This window comes from Podarcis filfolensis (assembly GCF_964270895.1).
Source record: "Podarcis filfolensis genome assembly, chromosome: 8".
Lineage (NCBI taxonomy): Eukaryota > Metazoa > Chordata > Lepidosauria > Squamata > Lacertidae > Podarcis > Podarcis filfolensis.
The window spans coordinates 19,085,124-19,109,633 of record NC_139611.1 but is presented as its reverse complement, the minus strand read 5'-3'; the positions used below and the strand labels follow the sequence as shown (position 1 = coordinate 19,109,633).

General features: G+C 46.4%; 1 protein-coding gene across 5 annotated transcripts in view; it reads right to left on the bottom strand.

Moving 5' to 3' along the window:
* SCNN1D (sodium channel epithelial 1 subunit delta) overlaps window positions 1-24,510 on the bottom strand; it is a 63,303-nt gene that overhangs the window by 8,036 nt on the left and 30,757 nt on the right. Inside the window, exons 1-6 of one of the 5 annotated variants that reach the window (XM_083628705.1) lie at window positions 22,850-22,897; window positions 8,970-9,307; window positions 8,038-8,257; window positions 6,505-6,698; window positions 3,109-3,212; window positions 1,056-1,219 (exon numbers count right to left, since the gene is read on the bottom strand). In XM_083628705.1, coding sequence (XP_083484831.1) covers window positions 1,056-1,219; window positions 3,109-3,212; window positions 6,505-6,698; window positions 8,038-8,257; window positions 8,970-9,304 — 1,017 coding nt within the window. In that variant the 5' untranslated portion in view covers window positions 9,305-9,307; window positions 22,850-22,897. Of the gene's footprint in view, window positions 1-1,055; window positions 1,220-3,108; window positions 3,213-6,504; window positions 6,699-8,037; window positions 8,258-8,969; window positions 9,308-9,741; window positions 10,858-11,823; window positions 11,833-22,849; window positions 22,898-24,510 lie in introns of those variants that run through there. The other 4 variants (XM_083628706.1, XM_083628702.1, XM_083628703.1 and 1 more) reach the window with 4 other exon arrangements.

Below are 24,510 nucleotides of genomic sequence, written 5' to 3'. Positions count from 1 at the left end.
TAAAGCAACATCAGCCCCACAGGAGGCCCTTGCAATTGCCTGTCGCCAGTTATTGAAAGTCAACTGTCTGGTGGTGGCTGGTGCCCAGCAGGTTTGGTGGGGTGGAACTCGGAGAGCCCAAACATTTTGACATTCCCCGCAAATTGGGATTGCAACAAAAACCCCATTTGGAATGCCAGTTCAAAACATCAGGGATGGGGAGCGACGGCTGCATTCATTCTAGGCAAACTTCCGGGGGGCGGGGACAAAGCCAAAAGGGGGCGTGGCATTGGATGTAAGGTTTACTTTCGCTAGTTTATATACACATTTACACAAACCCCACTCTATGCGCCATCCAGGCAAGTAAGAGACACTACCAGAGTTCAAGGGTGCATTTAGCCAGGTAAAAGCAGGGATGTGAATCAAGGTGAGGGGTGTGTGGCCTGGGAAGAGAGAGTCAAGGGCCAGATCGGAAGGAATTTGGCTCCCGGGCCTGAGGTTCCCAACCGCTGATTAAAACACTTTTACCCTGCTCTGCCTCCAGCCAAAAAGCCTCCCAGACATCCCACCACCCCACATTTCTTAGTACAAAAGTATTGATCTGATGTGTAGAGATCTTTCCTGTTCTGCTTAGTTCAAGAGTGTTCTGGAAGGTTTCTTTCTATGTGAAAGAAACAGGCAGAAGGTTCTTGTTTGGGTTATTCCTTCTGAGAAGCTGAGTACAGCTGGTTGAAACTGGTTCTGTTATCCTTTCTGTCAAGGTCATGCTGACTCTATCTCTTTGTTCTGGTGTGGCGTTCTGTACGCTTAGTGTTAAGGTTCAGTCTTATTATAAATTCTTGTTAAGTTTAAGTGAAGTCTGCTGCAACTGGATTTCTTATGGACACTGCCAATTCTGAATATTTGTGACTATTATGCTCATTTGCCTTCCGGAGCAGTAAAGCTTTGTTGGATGAAGTACAATCGCCTCTGGTCTATTTTTGGGAACTCTGCAACATGTTTAGGTTTTTTCCTCCTCCACACACGACACAAGCCAAGGTTTTTCCTGTTGCCCATTCAGACCCCCCGATGCTCACCTGTGTGATCCCGATGGTGGTTTGAATCCCCGGCCGAATATCAAACCCCTCGTGCTCTAAGAACGCGGTCTGGTTGTGGCTGTGGATCATCACCCTCACGCCCGCCTTGGTGGACAGCAGCGGGATGTGGTCCTTTTGCTCCACTTTGAGGATAAGGGAGAGTCCTGGAACCAAACAAACACAAGAAGGTAAGAAGGACCTGCTGGATGGGGCCAATGGCCCTCCGAGGAAAAAGCAAAGGGATTCGTCGTCAAAGCACAGCTCCGTCCAAGCAGGAAGTGACAACAGTCAGTTGCTAAACAGGAAATGGCATCAGCGTGTGGCCAAAGCTCTTTTTATTGCACATGCCCCTCAAGGATTGCTTGAGGGAGGGGGCCGAACCCTGTTCAAAATTTCCACCTACATAGTTGGCCTCTGATGTAACAATGAGCAGCTGTGGAAGCAATGGCTGCCCACACGACAGAGGAATCGCTTCTGTGTTGTTCACTATGATGTCAGAGACACCCTCATGGGCACAAGATCTCACATATATCATCATCGCTAGTGTGCAGGAATGACTCAGGGCCAGCCTGAGACATTTTGCCGTCTGAGGCAAAGGATAAGATGATGCACTCCATATGCAGAAGACCGCTGGGCTAGCAGTTGAAGTTTACATTGGTGATGACAGGGAAGCTTTCCCCAACACACCTGAAGGCAGTTACATAAGAAGCTGCCTTATACAGAGTCAGACCTTTGATCTAGCTAGCTAGCTCAATATTGTCTACTAGCTTAAGAGCTCCAGAGACCATTTATTTCAGTGCACATTTAAATTGCTGGTGCTTTCTCGCCCTGCCCTTTAGATCATACATTTGAATTGTTTTACAGTTGGTATTGTGTATTGTTTTAAAGTACTAAAATCCTCGATTTATGATAGCTCAGTTGCCTTCGTATATTCAGCTTATCCTACAGGGTGATGCACAGTTAAACTATGAAATCATTGAAGGAGTGATAGGCACCAACTTGGATGGTATCAAAAGAGGATTGGAGAGATTCATGGAGGAAAAGACTATCAAAAGTTATTAGCCACGATGGCTATGCTCTGCCTCCGCAGTTAGATGGGCCACTGGCCTGATCCAGAAGGCTCTTAGTATGTTATAGGGTGACCCCACTCCTCCTCACTCTGCCCCCCTGAGCTGCCATTCTGGGCCTAGATCCATTGGGTGTACCTTGCCCTGGCAGCAAAAATCAAACTAGGCCCTGGCAGCTTGAAGTCTGCCTGCCTGCCATCTTAGAATTTGGTATTGCACTTCTGTTGAGAAAGCTATAACAATGAAAACCAGAACACAGTTTTGCTGTTTTGCAAATATCTCTTCCTCTAGCTCCGCTCAGGGTCATCTATTGTTTGACCCTGCCCGCATTCCCTCCCTGACCTTTCCCCTTAGGAACAGCACATTATGGGAGAGAGGTTAAGCTTTTATACCTGGGTCATTTTCTTGATAAAAATCACTCCTCAGATCTGCTATTTGCAGCAATTTTGCGGGGAGGGGACATAAAGGTGCCCATATGATACCCGTATATTGTCCCTCTGCTGGGCAAATAGCAGCTTCAAAGGTTATTTTAATCAGGCAAATGACCCTACTGGAAAGGGTTAACCCACCCATTTTCCAGTGTCACAGCCCTGATCTGATTTGGGACATAACTGGGTCTGTTTTCACTCTAAGGACACACTCTGAAGACAGTAATAAAATGGCAGGTTATGTATGCTGGAAAGCAAATGCACACCCAGCCAAACTGACAGCTACCCCTTCCCTCACAGAAACTGCTGGACTGCGAAAATTCCGTTTCTGATAATTTTGCTCTCTTGGTTCACAGTGTGTACTTTGACTGATTCACCAGCTGAACCAAACTGTGTCTGATCTTCATTGCCTCAAGGGGGGACACAACATCTAGATTTATCTCTGTAGTTTAAAGCAACACGTCTGTGGAACATAATGAGCTCTCTACACAGCCTAACCCTTCCAAGCGACCAATAGTCACACTTATCTGCCTGCACATTCTTTTTCTCTGTTCTTACCGTAAACAATTCCAGGCTTCAAAGCTTTCCAGAACTCATCTGTCCCGCCTTTATTAAAAGTGTAACAGCTTCCATAGACGGGGTGATGAAAGTGCTCAGTTTCACTGTAGTGAAGGAAGGAAAAGGGGGAATGGTCAAAATCAAATAAGAGCATTTTTTGTTGTTCTCCCCTTTCCAGTGTTTGTTCACTGGACTTCATTCTCCAGTTCCTCAGCCCTCCAGATGCTTTGGGACTACAACTCCCATAATCCCTGACCACTGGTCCTGTTAGCTAGGGATGATGGGAGTTGTAGTCCCAAAATATCTGGAGGGTCGAGTTTGCCTATGCATGTCCTATAGCCTTCACCAACGTCCTCGAAAAGGATATGGAACAGAATGGTGTCTCCTGGAAAGGGCATGGCTAGCTGGATCCCTGAACAGGAGCACGCCACACTGAAATGTTTTGCTGCGGGTGCCCATTAACTATTCACAGCCCTGAGGATATGGTGAGATGGAGAGATAACTATCTTGTTCCATGTGACCATGCTGAAACATTTAATCACAAAAGCCATCTCAGAGAAAGGGGGACTTTTATGAATACTATCAGCCTCAGATGATAAGCACCCTCCTTCCCTCCTCACCAGCGGTATTTTGGATTTGGTGGTGGGGGCAGCTAGTGCTTAAGGACAGGGATAAAATATAAGGAATATAACATAAAGGCAATCCAATTGACATCATAAGAATGTAAGAACAGCCTTTTGGATCAGGCCAATGACTCATAGTCCAGAATCCTGTTCTCACAGCGGCCAACCAGATGTCCCAATGTGAAGCTCCAAAGCAGAACAGCTCCTGTGGTTTCCAGTAACTGGCATTTATGGGCCTTATGTTTCCAACCTCGAAGGTGTGGATGTTGAAACATGGCCCTACATTACACCTGCATTCCAAAGCTGACCGTTACTTTTACGAGTGAGGTCATCTTGCCTTGGGACAAGAGCGGATCGTACAGCAGACCGAGAGAGGCTCCGCCCTCTGGAAGTTTGCTTAAAACTTACAGGAGCCTGCCAAATACCCGCAATTTGTCCCAGCCGATAACGCTTAAGCAAATGTTTGCTTGGGTTCATTATCGGCGACGCGTTTTGATGGGCCCTTGTGGTTAGCTCCGCTGGCTTCTTGTTTCAACAACAGACCCAGGGGTGGTGGTGGCAGGGACCAGTTTGGCTCCACCGAGGGAACAACTGGTACAGTCACACCTTGTACTGTACAGAGAAGAGATAAGGCCAGGCAATAGGATAGCCAGCAGCTGCACGACAGCACCATGGTGAAAAGTCATTCATGGCAGCACATCCAAGCCACGTGGGGACTGGCAGGTGGTACAAAGGGAAGGGTGTCTCCAGAAGTGAGACTTCTTACAAGTAAAAGGTCTTGTAAGGCCACCGGCAGCCTTCCTGTCTGATCCACAAAACTGACGCCCTTTTTACATTGCCTGCTCGCGCCTTGAGATCTCTCCCATCTAAGCCCCTCTTGGAGGAAACGCATTGAAAGTACAGTAATGGCATGGCTGGCTGAGGTGAATTAATTTCAATGGGTTTACTCTGAGCAGGACTAAGAGTGGAGACAATCCCTTCCATAGCAGTTCTGCTCCCACCAAGGAGAGGGTCTTTTCTTGCTGGAGTGCCCTGCTTCTGAAGTTGCCTCGCCAAGGAGGGACATCTGGCGCCATGATGAACTTTATGGTGCAAGGAGAAGGTGAAGACTTTCCTACCGCCCAAGGCTTTTTAGGTTCAGCTGCTATATTCAGCTGCCACTGAATACCAGTGGCTGGGAACTGCAGGAGGGGAGAGTTGCGTTTTGCTCTGGTCCTGCTTGTGGGCTTTCCAGAGACATCTGGTTGGCCACTTTGAGAAGAGAGGGTTGCTTCCAACTCAATTCAACTCAGAACAGGCCCAATGAAAGGAGCAAACCTAAGTTAGGGCTTATCCATGCTTACCTTTAATCTGCTTTCTCCATGATTTAAAGCTCTGGGAATGAGCACCCATTTCCTCCCTCGGAGTTTTCCCCATGAAAATCAGCTCTTTAAAGCTCAGTAGGAGCAAACGTCAATCTGTGGGGAAACTCGAATTGATGTTTGCTCCGATTCGACTTTAAAGAATGGGTTTTCGTGGGAAAAGCTTGGAGCAAAATAGCCCCACGGAAACCTCTTGGACACGTATCGTTATAGCACGGACCTCTGCCTGGAAAGAGCAGGGCAAAAGCTAAGTGTGGATAAGCCTTCAGTTAGGGCCAAGAACATCATGAGCAGGACTAACACCAGCACAGCCAATAGAATCCAGGATGATGGGAGCTTGCCATCCAAGATTCTAGGGGTTGGGCTCAACTTCATGGCCAAGTGGGGATCAGAACCCTGCTTTCCCAGGCCCAAATCCGGCACTCTAACCACTGCACCACACTGTCTCTCCCATTTGGCCAAGGCAATAGCAACAGAGTTCACCTCCCTGCCCTCTCCACCCTCCGCCTCTCTCGCACTTCCTGCCCTGCTCCTTTCGCAAAGTACCTGCAATGCCCCTGAGGACAATGCTGCTGCTGCTGCTGCTGCATGTCTCCTGAGACAGGCAGCATTTCACTGGGTGTGGGCAGGTTTGCTCTGGCTTTATCAGATTGTTCTCCTTGCTGCGCCGTATGCAAACAGAAGCCGGGGAGGACCCGGTGCCAACCTGCCCTTCACCTCGAGAGAGACAGGGAGAGTCTGTGGCAATTCTAGGGAACTTCCCCATCCGCAGCCTGAAATTATCCCGAAAGGAGAAGAGCCGCCAACACCCTCTTGTGCGCCTGAACGAACCAGCTCCTCTCTGTGAGGGATCTGGGAATAGAAATAGGCAGGGTGGCTCGGGAGGTCAGGGCGGGGCTGCCCTTGGAATACTGTAGGGCGGTTCCGCAGAAAGGAGCTGGAAACAAAGGTCTGCAGAAAGGGCAATCGATGGGATAGAGGGGAAGGGAGCAACTCCCCTATCTGTGAAGGGTGCATGTGCTCTGCAGTGGTTGGACCTTGGGAGAGGAGAGCTCAAAACCTGGCCAGGAAGCTGCCTCACAGGGTTGTTGTGAGGATAATGTGGAGAGGGGCACCCGCACTGCCTAGAGCTCCTCACAGGAAAAATAAGAACTAGTGTGGTCTAGTGGTTAAGAGTGTTGGACAAGGACTTGGGGGACCAGGAGACAAATTCCTAGCAACTGCCCTAGGCATGACTGAATTTCAGTCATTTCAATGGGTCTAGTCTGAGCACTGGATGCAACCCTACATTCTTCTTTTGCAGGAGCAGTGCTTCCATCAATGACCACCAGTGGCTGCCTGTGAGCTCCCTCTCTGGAATGATTCTCGGATGCTCTGGTTCTACAACTGTGCAGGCCAGCTGCGTGAGTTACCTAGCTTTGCAAGGCAATCCGTCGTACTGGCAAGCGTAGACCAGGTTGTTGATGTGGTCGTCGTCCTTGGAGATGTCAATGATGGGTGGGATCTGGGACATGATGTTCATGTAGTGGAAACTGTACCATTCCTGGAAAGCGTCGACCCCGGAGGAGTAAATCTTGGTGTAGCAGCCTCCGCCCGTTTGGTTACACTGAGGAAAGAAGAGAATTAGGGGAGTGAGAGGTTCAGCTCCGAAGAAACAATTGTGCAGTGATCAAGAAACTGGAGAGAGAGAGAGAGAGAGGGAGCGAGAGAGCAGAAGAGGGAGCTCTGCGGAGCAAAGCCAAAGGTCCGTCTTCTCCTGGTGGCCGACCAGATGCCTTTAGGTAGCCTGAAAGCAGAACAGGAAGCCAAGTGTCCTCTCCAGCTGCTCCTCCCCAGCATACTGCCTCTGACCACACAGCCACCATGACCTTAGAGGCGCAGTGTGTATTTGCTGGCCTGAGAGAGGGCCTTCCCTGTGCAGCCCCTGAGCAATGAAATAGAGGTGCGTCTGGTATCTTCATTATACAGCTTTTGGTGAATGCTAAAGACGCACTTCTTAACCATGGCTTTTGACTCTGAAGGCGTATATTTTAGGACCTGTCTTGTTTCTGTAATTCTAAGTTGTTTTCAACTGTTTTCAATAATTGTACAGTGGTACCTCAGGTTACATACGCTTCAGGTTACATATGCTTCAGGTTACAGACTCTGCTAACCCAGAAATAGTACCTCAGGTTAAGAACTTTGCTTCAGGATGAGAACAGAATTTGCGCAGTGGCAGCGGGAGGCCCCATTAGCTAAAGTGGTGCTTCAGGTTAAGAACGGACCTCCAGAACGAATTAAGTACTTAACCCGAGATACCACTGTATATCAATGTACAGTGGTACCTTGGTTCTCAAATAGCTTGGCTCCCAAACAAATCAGCTCCTGAATACCGCAAACCCGGAAGTGAGTGTTCTAGTTTGCAAAGGCTTTTCGGAAGCCGAATGTCTGACGCTGCTTCCGCGGCTTCTGATTGAGTGCAGGAAGCTGCACTTTGGTTTCCAGTGGTTCCAGGAGTCAAATGGACTCCCGGAACAGATTAAGTTCGACAACCAAGGTACCACTGTATCTTAATAATGATAATGTTGATGATAATTTAATAATTTATTTATTTAATAATTTATTTCTTACCCGCCCTTCCCTCTAAGGTCCGAGGGCAGGTTCCAGCATTAAAAGCAATATTAAAAACAATTAAAAACAACTGGCAACCATCGAAATAAGGTGGGTCCTAAAACATACACCCCAAATGTTATTATTCATGTTGTGTTTTAATTGTTGCCCTGGGACCTTGGGGTGAAGGGCATTTGAGAAATTGTAACAACAACAACAGGGTCATGATAGCCTAGCCTCCCTGTCATTCTGTGATCCCTGAGCGGCTGGGCTCAGCCTGCAACCAGTTCAGGAAGACCAATTGTCAATGGCAGGTGGCCACTGAAAATGGCCATTGAAATCCCCGTTCAACTTACCAGCCGGAAGCCCACTTTGCCGCCGCCCATTCTCACTAGAGCAATGCTGTCATCTAGCTTGAAGCTGGAGCTGTTGACCTCACTGTTTGTCCAGTTCTCCAGACTGACGCTGGAGTTGTCTTCCAGAGTGCTCGCCGGGATGCTGAAGGGGTATAGGTTGTGTAGGGTTTCCCTGGCCAGATTATCCAGCTCGGCCATGTTTTTGCTGACTAGATTGACCCTGGGGAAATGAGAGAAACAACAAAGGGCTCTGAATATCAGCAGGGACAGCCTGATCAAAGAGGCCACTCCGGGAAACCCTGAAGGCGAAACACAGAACCTTAAGAAAACTTGAAGTGTGTCTCCCCTATGTATTGCTCCGTTTACTTTTACAACAGGAGAAAGACATGCCTGTCAATGGAGGCAGGGTAGGCTCAGGTGTGGTCCGTAGCTCCGGCCAAGAATAGGCTTGCCAGATCAGGGTGGTCAGAGGCAATATGAGTCCTTTATCCTTCGACAACACCGAGCATCCATCATCTCCCATATGAGATGCAACCGTCAGCTTCCCAAACGACTGGAGAGACTTTTTGGACTAGAGACTTTAATATGCTTCATATTTATGCTTCATAAATTTGTTCTAAGTAGCAGTTCTAACATTAAGCTGCTGTTACGATTTTTCCAAGAAAGGAGAGACTGGCTGTTATTGTTGTCGTTTACTGTATTTTAGATTTTGCTTGTCCCAGGCGACAAAGCAATAAAATACTATCTATCTATGTTGTGGAAGACTGAAAACAGGAAGCCTAAGAAAAGGGGAGGAACTGAATTTGACAAATTCGCCCCTCCCTACAAATAAGTGATCCCCTAAACTCCAGCCCCTCTCAACCTGCAAGTGAAGTTTTTCAATGATTCGAAAGGAAGCCCCTCAAAAATACAAAAAAACCCCCCACCCGTACCTGTATGGATTCAGGTTGCAGAGGGTGATGGCAGGAAACATTGTTTGTTGTGATTTGACAGAAATTGACAAGACCACTGGGTATTGCCAGTACTGGTTGAAGAGGAGCCCAAATTGCCAGTACAGCATAGCAAAGCTGGCAAGGAAGAGAAGGGTCCAGAAGGCTGTCTTCATCTTGTTCCGACTCGAGCAGACCAGCCGGATGGTGCCATGGATGGTGGTGTTCAAGCAAAAGAACTCAAAGAGGTCCTTGAAGGAGCTGTAGAAAGCAATGAGTGCAGCATCCTCTTCCCTTTTCATTTCTACCTCTTTCTCTTTCCTTGTTTCTTCTTCCATTCTCTAAACAGATATAAAGTTTTGAAATTTGGAGTTAGGCTGGGCAAGAGAGACCCAGGCTCCCCTTAAGCAATTAATTGATTCCCCCAACTCCAAGGCAATTTATTTTAGCCAAAAAGGTGCTCCAAACTCCACCATTTTCAAATAGGGTGGCTAAATGCAGGTGATGGGGAGGGCATTTCAGCCCAGGCTGAATGCAGGTAGGAGTTTGGTAGTAGTAGTAGTAGTAGTAGTAGTAGTAGTAGTAATAATAATAATATTATTATTATTATTATTAATAATAATAATAATAATAATAATAGCAGGTTCAACTCGATTGAACCAAAACAGTATGGAACTAAAGTTCCAAGGCAGCTCTAAGGATGACCGGAGGATCTGACGTTCAGAGTCAAAATGTAATAATGTAAGAAACTGAGAAGGACCCTGCAGGATCAGGCCAATGGGCTCATCTAGTCCAGCATCCGCTTCTCACAGTGACCAACCGGTTGTCTGTTGTGAACCTGAATGTCCCAGCACACTCCTCACTTGTAATTCTCAACGACAGCTGCTATCCAGAGATACACTTGGTTATAACCAATGTTAGTCCTACCTAGACTGGTGTAAATTAACTGATTTGACTAACTGGCACCCATTTATTTCAGTGTATCTACTCTGAATAGGACTTCTCTGCTGACAACTTAGTGCCTCCGACAACGGGGGTAGAACATACCACTCTCTGGGACCAAGATTTGGAGAAGTTCCATCAGGACTGTGGCAGAGTCTCCTCTTTCCTTCTTATGCCTTCCTGGAAGCAGCATCTCTTATAGCCCTTAGCTCCAAATGAGGATGCTGACCCAACATCTCCAAAAGGGATGAGTAGCAGGCAGCATCTGATTCACAAGGGATCACTTCCTGGAGCACCTCCTATGCCATGTGCCAGGTTTCAACAACAGGCCTGAATCACAACCCGATTCAACAGGGACATTCATCCATTGCAAGACCCAATACCCGATTTGGATTTCAGCCCTGAGCTGGTCGATGAATATGGTATTTCTGGCGTGTCTCAGATCTACGAAACCTAGAGGGTGAGTAGCAGGAACCTTAAGCAAGGATCTTTCAGAGAGCTGGCGGAAGGGCAGCGGGGTCATCATGCAGCAATAGCAGTTTGCGGAAATGTATAGGGATGTATGTTAGGCGCCAAGTGCTATCTGCATTGGAGGCTGGTCTTTTAGGGTACTGCCCCACAAACCGCAGTCTGTCTTACAGGACCACTGCTACGATATTGTGGCTGGCAACCCAGGGTTGTTATCTGTGGGAATTAAACTCCAGATTTATGGGTTGTTTGACCCTTTTCTTAGTTCCCTTCCCCTTCCTATAAAAGCTACACTCTCTTTTAAATTTTAAATGACAAGACAACTTTTATTTTGTGCACCTGCAGTTGCAAATTGAATGTATAGTGCAGGTAGACAGATGATAGCTTAAGCTGCTAAAGCATCTCACATAGATTCAACTGTTACAGACTATCTCTGACTCTGAAGCAGATGGCAGTTAGGATGGTTCATAACTGCCACAACTGCCATAACTGCCACAGAGTGTGTGGCCATTCCATAGCTCTTGAAATTAACCCTTTACATATGCATTTTGCATTCTGACATCCCTCAGGATCCAACTAAGTTCTAGTTGGAAATGAATGGAGCCACATTTACCTTACCTCCGCTGCTTCCAGTGCTTTTAACTCTGTGTCTGACTCTCATTTGCTCTGGAGCTTTTCTTGTGAAAACCCAAATTGACATTTGCTCCGACCGAGTGGGTTTTCGCGGGGAAAGCTCCAGGTCGGGGTGGGTGGGGGAAACCCAACAATGCACCAAGCTTGAAAGCTCAGGCCTGTGCCTGGAAAGAGCGAGGCACAAGCTAAGTGTGGATAAACCCTTAGTCACATCCCTCAACCCCAATGAGCCTACTCTGAGTAGTACTGGCATGGATTCAACCCTGACCTTTTTTTTAGCAGCCAGGAATGCACTGTTTTGTTTTAAATAATGGAGGATTTGTTTTAATATGCCTTTTCTTTAGTACTGTGTACATCAATTAAAGAACTTAATAATATGTACTCAAGATACACCCATTGTAGAAGTCTTGGCTCTGCAGAGGAATCATGGCCTTGCAAGATGGTGCCCTCTGCTGGTTGCGTCTGAATGGTGTTGAACAGCAGTTTCTTACGCTGCACAGAGAAATGCGGGAAGGTGCCTTTTGCTGAGTCAGATCCTTGCTGCATCCAGCTCAGTATTGCCTACACTGGCTGGCAGCAGCTCCCCAAGGGTTCAGATGGGCCATCTTTCCCAATGCTACATAGAAATGCTGAGGACCAAACCTGGGACTTTCTGCTTGCAGAGAGGAAGCTAAACCCCTGAGTTGTGACTAAGGGGGGAGGGTGGTATGAAATTATACCGAGTCAGACCATTGGTCCTTCTAGCTCAATACTGTCTGCACAGACTGGCAGTGGCTCTCTAAGGTTTCAGAGTGAGAATCTTTGCAGCCCCTACCAGAGATTGAATCTGGCACCTTCTGCATTCAAAACAGATTCTCTGCTGCTAAGCTACACAAGCCACATCCATGGACTCTGGTCTAAATGTGGGCTTGGAGTAGATGATCCTCGTGGTCCCTTCCAACTCTAAAATTCTACTTCTTTCTTAAAATGCTCTTTCTAGAGTCTGGAGAAGAAGACTAGCTTTCCTTTAGGCAGGAAAGGGTTCTAGTCCCTATGGTTGCAGAGATAACTTTGAGAGAAGCTCAGCTTCCTCCAAAGCTTGCCTGAGATATTTTGCTCTCAGAGCAAGGCACTCTTTTCTCAGTTTCATTTTTAAAACATCACTAGTGTTAAAGCTATGGTTTCCCCAGTTTTCCCACTAGTGATGTATGGAAGTGAGAGCTGGACCATAAAGAAGGCTGATCGCCATAGAATTGATGCTTTTGAATTCTGGTGCTGGAGGAGACTCTTGAGAGTCCCATGGACTGCAAGAGGATCAAACCGATCCATTCTGAAGGAAATCAGCCCTGAGTGCTCACTGGAAGGACAGATCCTGAAGCTGAGGCTCCAATACTTTGGCCACCTCATCAGAAGAGAAGACTCCCTGGAAAAGACCCTGATGTTGGGAAAGATGGAGGGCACAAGGAGAAGGGGACGACAGAGGACGAGATGGTTGGACAGTGTTCTCGAAGCTACCAGCATGAGTCTGACCAAACTGCAGGAGGCAGTGGAAGACAGGAGTGCCTGGTGTGCTCTGGTCCATGGGGCCACGAAGAGTCGGACACGACTAAACGACTAAACAACAACAACAACAACAACAACAACAACGTTAATTCCTGCGTTCTTGGGCTTCGCAAGACTTAATCGAGGTGCAGATGGACCTACAGTATCCTGAGTCCCATTACTAAGGAGTCAGCTATACCAAGTTGCTTCCATGCAATTAGCAACTGAGAAACAAACTTATTGCTTAATCAAGGGACATTGCAATAGTATAACAAGTGTCACGCCACTCAAAATATGACTGGAAAGCAAATTTACAGCTTGATCCTTTGCAATCTCCGCTATATCATGCAGCAACAATAACAACCAGTAATAATAACAAAGGGTCCTATTCATTTGCTATTTAATGCAACACTTTAACAACAGTGTAGACATGAGAGATGGAGGATATAAAAATGGTGCAGTTAGGATTTTAATCCAAACCTAACACATTCACACTTTAACAATACTTTAAAATGTGCACCTCTGACTTTGCAATAAGGTTTTCCAACTAAATAAAGCATATATTGTATCTATCTATCTATCATCTATCTATCTATCTATATCTATCTATCTATCTATCTATCTATCTATCTATCTATCTATCATCTATCTATTTATCTCAGGGGGATTTGGTGCATAAAAATGCATATAGTGATTAAGATGATGTACATAAATGCTTTATCTTATGGGACATGGCTTGTAGTAATGTGTATGGGAAGCAGAACAGGCTAGAAGAGTAGCTATAGTGTAAGAATTTTGCACAGAAAGGCCAACTTTAAAGCTAATCACTGCAGAGCTTTGGAGATTTGAACACAAGACTCAGAGAATGAGAAACTGAAAGATGGGCTGGCATGGATGAAGGGTAGAAAGGAGAGTGTGGGGAAAAACCACCCTGCTGTAGCAAAGCCAATTCAGACAATGTCATAAAGTACATTTTAAACTCTCAAAAATTTCGCAGTGTTTCAAAACCATACAGCATTTAATGTATGACTTTCCTAGTTCACCAGTGATGATCTCTTGGATTCTCCCCTCCATCCTATTAACCATCTCTTTCCTGCCTGTTTTATTTCCCACGAATTCAAGAGTTTTGCTGCCAAAGGCATTTCCATTTCTCAGATGATGCTTCTCTCCATTTGGCCCTTACTTAGACTCCCAGTTGAGCCTGAATTCAAAGGAACAAAGAAATGACTATAAGGCTGTGTGCACAACATAGATTTAAATCACCTGCCAAAAGAAAATCCTGGGAACCTGTAGTTCATTAAGGGTGCTGGAAATCATAACCCCATGTGGAGAATGAACTACAGTCCTCATGATTCTTTATGGGGGTGTTGAATGTGTTTTACATGTATAATGTGTACACAGCCTAAGTGATGCAAGCTTCCAAGTCACACAGATGTCTACGTCAGGAAAAACCCCAGTGCTTCACTCTTCTCTGTGGCAATAACATGCAAAGTTCACCGGTCACGCTAGCATGTTTAGTTGTGGCAGGATAGGCTGTTGCTCAATCGGCGTAGCATCCCACATGCCGCATCACCAAAATCACTGTGAATCAAGCCTGGAATCTCCTCTCCATATCCAGTCATTGCAGGTTATGATGAAATCAGCAAAAAGTGCTTTGGCAAATAGGTGTGTGCTCTCCTGATACAACACACACCCTGCGGCTGTCCTTATCTACCAGGGATGGTTCTTATTTTCTGGAAATGTAAAGTTGGAAAGGGGTCTTACGCCTCGTATCTAGCCCAGTGCAAGGAATCTAGAGCTGGAATATTCCCAACAGGAAGCAGACCAGCCTCAGATAAGGCAGTGGCGCAGTCAAGGACAGACTTTGGGGCATATGTCGGGGTCCTCACATGAGTAGGAAGTTCCCCTGGACACAGCAAGGCTGGATGATCACATTTTGCAGTGAAATAATGCACATGGCTATCTAAAGAGGGCTATGTCTCCCTGTTGGGACATGGGTGGCGCTGTGGGTTAAACCACTGAGCCTAGGACTTGCCAATCAGAAGGTCAGCAGTTCAAATCCCCGCGATGGGGTGAGCTCCCATTGCTCGGTCCCTGCTCCTGCCAACCTAGCAGTTCGAAGGCACGTCAAAGTGCAAGTAGATAAATAGGTACCACTCCGGCGGGAAGGTAAACAGCGTTTCTGTGCGCTGCTCTAGTTCGCCAGAAGAGGCTTAGTCATGCTGGCCACATGACCTGGAAGCTGTACACCGGCTCCCTCGGCCAATAAAGCAAGATGAGCACCACAACCCCAGAGTTGGCCACGACTGGACCTAATGGTCAGGGGTCCCTTTACCTTTACCTCTCCCTGTTAAGACTGTTAATTCCAGAATCTAGAACTACCTACCTGTACCACTGTGCTCACCATCCTGTTTTATCATTGATGCTGTCGTTGAACTGGATTTTGTTCCTTTCACTACTGTGTGTGGGGGGGGGAGCTATCCAGACTCCTTTGTGCAGGTAACAGAATTCCTCTGCAGCCCCCGCTTCCAAGATTTAAAGCTCTGAATTAATGCACCTTGAAACCAGCATGCATGGATCTCAATGTGTGTGCATGGTTTTCAGTCAGGACTGGATTTAGGTTTGATGAGGCCCTAAGCCAGGCATAGGCAAACTCAGGCCCCCAGATGTTTGGGATTACAATTCCCATCACCCCTGACCACTGGTCCTGTTAGCTAGGGATGATGGGAATTGTAGTCCCAAACATCTGGAGGGCTGGAGTTTGCCTATGCCTGCTCTAAACTATTGAAGGTAATGGGGCCCTTTATATGTCCAGCTGTCCTTTGTCAACAACAAATTGTCGCTTTTTGTGTGTGTTGAATATACGCTATATGGTAATTTATGGACCTAATAGGTATCTAAAGCCATTTGCACATAACAAAATATGTATTTTATCTAAGTAATTGTTGAACTGAAATACAATTAAGAAGTATATTAATAGTGAAATACAATTCAGAAGAAGTATATTAATAGTGAAATAATTATTAAGCTCTAACTTACATTTTGGAAATGTACATCCAGCAGTTTTTTTTTTCTTTAGATTTTTTGGGGGGGCCTAAGAGAGTGGGGCCCTAAAAGCTATAGTTTGTTTAGCTTATATGTAAATCCAACACTGGTCTCAGTGCATGTGCATGGATCTCAACCCGGTCCTAAATCCCAAAGCTAAGGGCCAACTCGCCTTTCTGCTCCCTTCAGCCACAAAGCAGAGCTCTGGTGAACCTCCGCCATGGCAGAAGCGGTGTGAAGGTGTGAAGTCAGAGCTGGTGGATTCTGGGCAGTTCTCCCACTGGTGGAGACAGATTCAAAACCCCCCATCATCCTCTGGGCCCTCAGCTGCACAAGCATGGAGCTGGTGTAGCAATAGAAAGAAAGTAAAAAAACAACAACCCACCACAACTTTCCATCCTGATTGGCGAACGCCAGCAGGGCTTCGTAAGTGAATCCTCCCCGGTCCCTTACTGGGAGTTACTTTCAAAGTTCCCGGAGTTACTAGCCCACATTTTTCACTAACCAGTTTGGTTAACAATTGTCACCTTTTTATTGCTCGTATCTTCCTCTTCTGCAAAAATGCACCCAGGAGAGCCTGCATGGCAGAATTGTAAAACCATCCAATATAACCGTGAGAGTGCAAAGACGGGCCGATTTTCCCGAAGCTGTGACAAAAGCCTTATAACCAACATGTTCTAATTGAAACAAGAGCTGAAACATGCCGAAACAGGCCGCAATAAAACCCGGCGTCGCACGTTTCTGGTGAGCAAAACAAACCTCGTTGAATTTAATGTACGGTTAAAAATCTGCACTAAGAACATAAGCCTGGCAGGATAAGGCCAATGACCCCTCTACTCTAGCATCCTGTTCTCTCAGTGGCCAACCAGGTGCCTGTGGGAAAGCAGCAAACAGGATCTGAACGCAAGAGCCCTTTCCCTTCCTGCAGTTTCCAGCAACTGGTATTCAGAAGGGTTGCTGCCTCTTGACTGTGGAGGCACAGAATAGCCATCATGGCTAGTGGCCTTCAATAGCCTTCTCCTCCATGAATTTGTCTCATCCTCTTTTAAAGCTATTGAAGTTGGTTACCATTACCGTACATCATTACTGCCTCCTGTGGCAGTGAGTTCCATGGTTTAACTATGTGCATGAATACACTCAGAAGTCATTATCTGAAAAGTGGTGTGTGTGTGTGGCTGAATCACCATCAATCTGCTACAAGCCTGTCTCCCAGAGCAGTGCTTTCAATCTTGGGTATCGCAATATTGTTGGATCACAAGGATAGGGATCATTCTTTGGCCCAAGGTCTGCATTTCCTTCTGGGCAACCTTCCAAGGCCACATGCCAGTGATGGGCTTTGGTTGAGATCCCTGCATTGCCAGGGGGTTGGACTAGATGGCCCTTGGGGTCCCTTCCGACTCTACAATTCTATGATTGGAATCTATACTTCTCCCAGTTTTGCAGGGCAGTTCTCCAGCTAGTTGATGTGCACAAAAATGCGTATACTGGAGTCAAGTGTGTGTACGAATAGATATACAGTTATACCTCGGGTTACAGACGCTTCAGGTTACAGACTCTGCTAACCCAGAAATAGTACCTCAGGTTAAGAACTTTGCTTCAGGATGAGAACAGAAATCGTGCGGTGGCAGCAGCGGGAGGCCCCATTAGCTAAAGTGGTACCTCAGGTTAAGAACAGTTTCCGGTTAAGAACGGACCTCCAGAACGAATTAAGTTCTTAACCCGAGGTACCACTGTATTGGTGAAAACAATGTACAAAAGTGCAATAGGGGGTAACTGCTTTGCAGGCGTCTGTGTACATTTGGTGATATTGCCTACCAAAAACAGGACAGGGGGAGAAATTCACACTAAGATGCTGGTGAATTTTCATGCGGTATTCATAAACCGATGCAGGAATTGTGGAGAACCAAATTGAAGGTTGGGGAAAAAAGAGGCATGTAAAGCATTGTAGAACAGAATTGTGGAGTTGGAAGGGATCTCGTCTAGTCCAACACCCTGCAATGCAGGAATCAAAGAGAAACTGAAATGGACAGATTCACCAATCCTTCAGATGAATTCAATAATTTCCTACCTCATCTGCACTCAGTGGCATGAAGAAGACTTTGTGGCAGATGTCAGTGGCCCTTCTCAGCAAGAGGCGGAAGAGAGGCACCCATTCCAACAAGGTTGTCTTACTACATTAACAATGCAGGCCTAACTACGTCTACTCAGAAGCAGGTCCTGTTGAATTCAAGGGGACTTACACTCAGGCTGGAATGCGGGCAAATCTATGGGTTTTCCTCACTCTTAAATTCAGTTCCCCTTATATCTGCACATGTTCATTTTTTTTTTAAAATTGTATGCATTTTCTCCCTTTCCCCCTTAAGGTATACCTTTCTGAACACAATTTTACTTGTTGTATGCACTTCCCCCCAAGCAATTCAGCCCCATCTTTGTGATTTTCTCTGACATATGCATTTCTTTCCTTGCCTTGCCTTCAGTTTTTTTCCCATGCATTCTTTGGTATGGGGAGGGCATTGTAAAAACTGAGATGCCTTAATAGCCGTGCTTTGGTTTGCTGATTAGTTTGGGGAATGCAGATGTGGTAGCTTTGCATTAAAATGTGACTTGAACACACCTTTCTTCCCTTAACTTTCATCCCCAGCTAAGTGGGGTTGGGATTGCACCCTAAGGGATCTAGTAGAGCCTTCACCCCCTGTAGTTAGACCATTAAATCCAGAGTAGAAAATTCCCATTGCCACTTATCTTTTAAAGCATTTGGTGCTAAGAGGACAGGTTCTCTCAAGCAAAGGATTTGTTGTTGCCGCAGGTGGGGTAGCCTGTGTTTCAACTCGTAAGTTTGATGCAAAGGTACCAGATTCTGTTCTTTGCAAGCTGTGGGAAGGGGGTTGCCATAAATCCAGAGGAATTCAAAGACACTACATTTTTTTGCAGAAAATGTTGCATGAATTCAGCCTGAGGACCTGGGCAGCAAGATGTTCTCAGAATCAAATCCTAGTGAGCTCAATCCATTTCACTCCTAGGGAAACATTCTAGGGCTGCCAAATCTTTCCATGTGACTTTGATTTATGTGAAGTTACCGTACATTCGCAAAGGATGAGCAAAGGATGAGTGAAAGAAACCCAGAGGAATTCAGCTTGCAAACATACACATTAGGCCATCGTTGTTTGGAATAGGAAGACGTGTGCAGAGGGACAGTAAGCGTGTTTACTCAGAAGTGAGTCTCACTCAGTGCAATGGCACTTGCTCCCTGGTGAAGTGCTGAGAATCTCTGCTTTAATTACCTCCCCTTGCAGATTCCCTAACATCTTGCTCAGCAAAACTTTTCTGGATGATCAACTGCAAAGCAGCTACGTGCAGAGAGAGAGAGAGAGAGAGAGAGAGATTGAGAGATCAGAGGATGCAATTAGCAAGGACAAAAACAGAAATGTCAGCTGCAGCAAGGAAAACCATCAAATGAGCCATTTTTTGAGCAAGTGGCTAGTCCTCATGAGGCAGAAGGGAACATTCCGCTACAGAAAGATTTTTGGAAACATATGCTGTTGTATAAAGAAAATTCTTCTTCTCCTTCTTTGCAAACAGTGGCACCGGTCCGTAGGACAAGACTTTGGGGTAGAGGTCTGGGGCCCCAGGCCAGCAGAATGAGCTGGAGGGTTTTCAGAGCAGCAGGGTGTGGCTTATTCCATGTTGATGCTAGGTGAAATAATTCCCATGTCTACAGTCCAAAATCAACTAACTGCTTCACTGTTTGCAAACCCTTCTTTGTGCATACTCAAATCTCTCTCTCTCTTTTTCTTTCTGGAACATATGTGCCCATCCATGGATAAGGATGGAGGAGAACTCAGGTTTGCACTTCCCAAAGCAGCACACACACACTGAACTACAGATATCCTTTGAAATGTGCACTTCTCTGAGTTCTGCAATGTTTTCCCCAAGGATTTTTTAAAAATGGGAAGTATTAGAGGAAAGCCTGCCTAAAAAGCCACTTATTAGTAAAAATGACATACAAAAATGCACTTTATTAGGGGAGACCAGTTTGCAAAAATGTGCATATTAGGCAAAATTGCATACAGAGACAAGTACATTAGAAGTACACAGTAAAATGCTGATCAGTGCTGCAGTCAAGGTTAGTTCTGCTCAAAGCAGAACCATCAAAATTAATGACCATGACCAACTTAGGTTCATTAATTTCTACTCTAAGTAGAACTTAGTTGGATTTGTGTGTGTGAGTGTGTGTGTGTGTGCACGCGCGCATGCACACGCAAACTGAGTCAGAAATGTAACCAGCTGACTGGAGAAATGAGAAATAAATTAAGAGATCTAGCCTCCCCTGTCGACAGATGCATCAGTCTACTTTGGAGCCTTGCACACCCCAAACAATCGCCTTATATCCACACCAATAATACTAATCCCTAACAATTGTATCAATATTTAGCAGCACCGCCTTGCCTCTCCAGTGTCCCACACCCATTGCCTCAAGCACCAGTAGGTAAGCCTCGTAAAAATCCCATTATTGTTATCTCTACATTGCAACAGTGGGTGGGTGGGAACTTGTAGCACAAAGGATGGTGGTTTGCCTGGGGGCAGCAGGCAGATGACCAGCAACTTGGGAGCAACTGCAGCTCAGTGCTAAAGCACATGGAGATGGTCTGAAGTTCAGGTAACAAAAGCCTCTCTTAGCTCAAGAACCCCAGGGAGTCACTCCTGGTCACAGCAGACAATCTAAGGCTATGTAGACAAAGTTTGTTCCTGCATTGCAATGGGTTCGCCTAGATGACCCTTGGGGTCCTTTCCAATTCTACTATGATTCTATGATTCTAAGTCTGAACTGGTACAAGCCAGCTTCCTTACTTCCCAACACTGAATGCCAGTGTGGTGTAGTGTTAGAGTGCTAGACTAGGACCTGAAGGAGTGTATAGCTGAAGGAGCATCTCCACCCCCATCGTTCTGCCTGGACACTGAGGTCTAGCGCCGAGGGCCTTCTGGCGGTTCCCTCACTGCGAGAAGCCAAGTTACAGGGAACCAGGCAGAGGGCCTTCTTGGTAGTGGCACCCGCCCTGTGGAACGCCCTCCCACCAGATGTCAAAGAACAACTACCAGACTTTTAGAAGACATCTGAAGGCAGCCCTCTTTAGGGACGCATTTAATGTTTAACAGACTACTGTATTTTAATACTTTGTTGAAAACCACCCAGAGTGGCTGGGGAAACCCAGCCAACTGGGCGGGGTATAAATAAAATAATAATAATAATAATAATAATAATAATAATAATAATAATAATAATAATAGGACCTGGGAGACTCCAGTTCCCCACTCAGCCATGAAGCTCACTGGATGTGACCTCAGGCCAGTCGCTGCCTCTCAGCCTGACCTGTATCACAGGGCTGTTGTGGTGGAGATTTAGTGAGGAAAGGGAGACCCCTTTATGCCACCTTGAGCTCCTTGGAAAAGGAGGTGGGGATACAAACGCAATAAATAAATAAAATGAGTCAATTGGTTCAGCCATCATGATACACAATCTGCCCACTGGTCCAGCCAAAGGCAGCTTGCAGTCCCTCTGCTGGGATAAACACCCCAGTTTCTGTGACTTGGGATCTAGAGAGTGATGGGCCCATCTCCTCTCCCACTCCTTTAACTCAGAACATCCCACCTTCAAGCATTAGTGATATTTGGCGAGAAGCTGCGACTCTGGTGTTGAATGAAGAACACCCCAACTTCAAAGGTTCTCGTGGAGCTGAGCTGAGGAAGCAGATCTCTCTCTCTCTCTCTCTCTCTCTCTCTCTCTCAGAACTGCTGTTGGTTTCAGTTGACAACACTGAGCATCACAACTATGTTTGAAGGCAACACTGCTTTCATATTAAAGGACAAGTGAGGTCCAAGTGTCTGTTTCTCATCTCTGGACCAGCAATAGATCTGACAGTGCAATCCTATGCACTGAGTTGGGGCTTACACCTGGGTAGGAGAGCATAGAATGGCAGCCCAGAAGCTATTAGCTTCCCACTTCCAAAAGCTAGTCATTACCACTATTTGCTTACTTTGTGAAAATCCAACATTTTAAGCTATAAAAAGGAGGACAGCTCAGTCAGCATCTCATCCAGGTACAGGTGAGCTCCAAAACAACTAACTAAAGCCAACAGCTGACAGTCACCAGAAGCGAATGACTGATTCACCTCTAGTCATTTGCCCTCTTTGATGCCCACTCTATCTCATTTTCATTCATTTCACTTTTAACTGGGATACCGCCTTCCCGTATTGCTATATACGCAAGGCAGTTTACAAGCCGTAGAAACAACAAAATATACAGCGAAGGCTGCACATCCATTAAAACATTCCGATCCAACAAAAGTATGTCACAATAAAAGTCATTTAAAATAAGTGGATTATGTCAAATAAAGTAATATTCAGGAATCCATTTCGAATAGAATATCACACAATAAAATTAACTCTCAAAATATCAGCTGATAATAATTAAGCAGATATTCGCTCTCAACAACGACGGCAAATCATTACTAGACTATGACCGACAAAAAATAACACCACAGGTAGAAGACTAAAGGCAGTGTAAAAAGATCATCAAAGTCACATAGCTTATAATATATTTTTTTTAATGCACCATCGCAACTGGTCCCTTTCTGCATATGTAAAAAAATAGGTCTCCTCTGTGTACAGATTCCTGGAAATTGCTTGAGCCTCCCTTGGGGCCAAAATAGATGGAACATGGAAATCACAGCAGAGTGTTTGTGGTCCTTTGACTCATTCTCCACGGTACACCTGTGGCAGAACACGGCAGCAGGTAGGACCGATGGTGGGTAGAAGAATCACAATTCCAAATTCTTTCCCTGGGTCAAAGGAATTGTCCATGAATTGGAAAAACCAGCACTGCAGGAGAAAGGGCTGGTTGGGAGAAACTTGAGGCGCTAGTTCTCTTTGCTCAATGACTTTTTTCCTTTTTTTGCATGCATGTTTTAAAAATAAGGTGGGGTGACATTGAAAAGGAGTTCAGGCACCACCTGAAGTGTTAACAGTCCTTTCTACCACCTCATTGTCCACCCCTCGGCTTGCATGCTGTAGATGCTCACCAAACTGTACTCAACTGTAGAAACCCGTCCAGCAAAACACACAGAGACAGTCAAATGTAATCATAAGAAGCCGAGTTACACTACCATTAGCCTACTTGCTCTAAATATAGCAATTATGAGCTGGTTTCAGGCACTAATGCCAGGGCAGAGCCACACACAAGGCACACACATTAGCAGCCGCAAGAAAGCGATCGGTACCTTGGTTGCCCCCGCTCTTCTCTTGAACTGGGAGCCGGGTGGAGCAGCGTGGAGCGCGGCGCGAAGGAGCTGGCAAAATGTGAGAGCAGGATCCTGAGAGTTTTCTTTTATACCCACAGATAAGAGCGCCTGGGAGCTGTCCAGCCTTGTTATGCAGATTGAGAGGCTGAGTCACGGCTCGAAAGGGCTGGAGCTTCATGGAGAGACGCAGATTTCTTCCCAGGGAAGAAGACCAGACCAGACCAGCCAGTCGGAGGACGCGGAGAAGCTTGCTCAACTTGGGACGCCTTTGGATTCGTGCGGAATCTCGCGCAAAGGCGTCCGTTCGTCGGCTGCGATAGAGCGAGGAGGAAACGAGGAAATAATTCCAAATTCTGAGGAATCCTCCTTGCAGTGTCTTAATCGTCCTCATCTTTCGGGTGATCCGGTCACTTCTCCTGCTGCCCTCAAAGATGCCGGGTGACCTCCCTGCCTCGGAAAACTTCCTCCTGTATTCTCAGGAATACAGGGAGCTGCCTTACACTCAGCACGTGTTGTGTACCATTGGCTCGTCTAGCTCAGTCTTGTCGACGCTGTTCGGCAGCAGTTATCCTGGATAGCTCAGCTGGTTAGTGCGCGATGCTGATAATGCCAAGGTTGCAGGTTCGAGCCCTGTATGGGGCAGCTGCATATATTCCTGCATTGCAGGGGTTGGACCAGATGATCCTCAGGCTCCCTTCCAACTCTACAATTCTGTGATCTGTGATCCAGGGTCCGGGGAAGGGGTGTTTCCCGGTCCTATGTGGAGATCCTGAGGATTGAACCTGCCACCTTCTGCATGCCCACAATCCTTCTACTTGGAAAAATCTGGTGTTTGGACCAGGGTGCTTTTGGAGGGGCCACCACAGGTCTAGTTACTGAGACACTTCCTTTTGGAGTTTTACATGGGTTGTTGTTGTCGTTGTTGTTGTTGTTTTTAAGCACCATTTATTTACATCTACATTTCAGTTTTTAATATTCTGCTCTCTGGTGTTGCAGCTCCTTTCCTCCAACTCCTTTCCTCCAACTCCTTCCTTCCTTCCTTCCTTTCTTTCCTACCCTGACTGGCAGCAGCTTTCCAGGGGTTCAGAAGGGAGTCTGTCCCAGCCCTACCTAGAGACGGGACCTTCTGCATGCAAAACAGATGCTCTGCCACTGAGCTACAGCTCTTAAGACACAGGAACACAACATGCAACACACACACACACACACACACGAACACATACTGAGTCAGGCCGTTGTCCATCTAGCTCAGTGTTGCTTACACTGACTGGCAGCAGGTAGGGGATAAATCCCAGCCCTACCTGGAGATGTCGTAGGTGACTGAACCTGGGGCCTTCTGCATGCACGGCAGGTGCTCTACTGCTGAGCGATGGCACTTCCCCAGCCCAAGGCTGGCCAAGAAACCTTTCTCGCATCAGCCCATCTTAGAAGAGATGCCTGGAAGTGAACTCCAGGGCATCTGAATCCAGCATCTGGTCTACTGCCATAGCCAGCTGCCTACCTTCCTTATTCCACTGGGTTGTGGGATTTTGGGTCCTGCCTGCCTGCGTGAATGGGAGGGAGGGAGTGTTTGCACATATTATTCCCACCCATTGCAAGCTGCCACAAGGATCATTCAGTGATGTTGCTCTCAGTGTTTT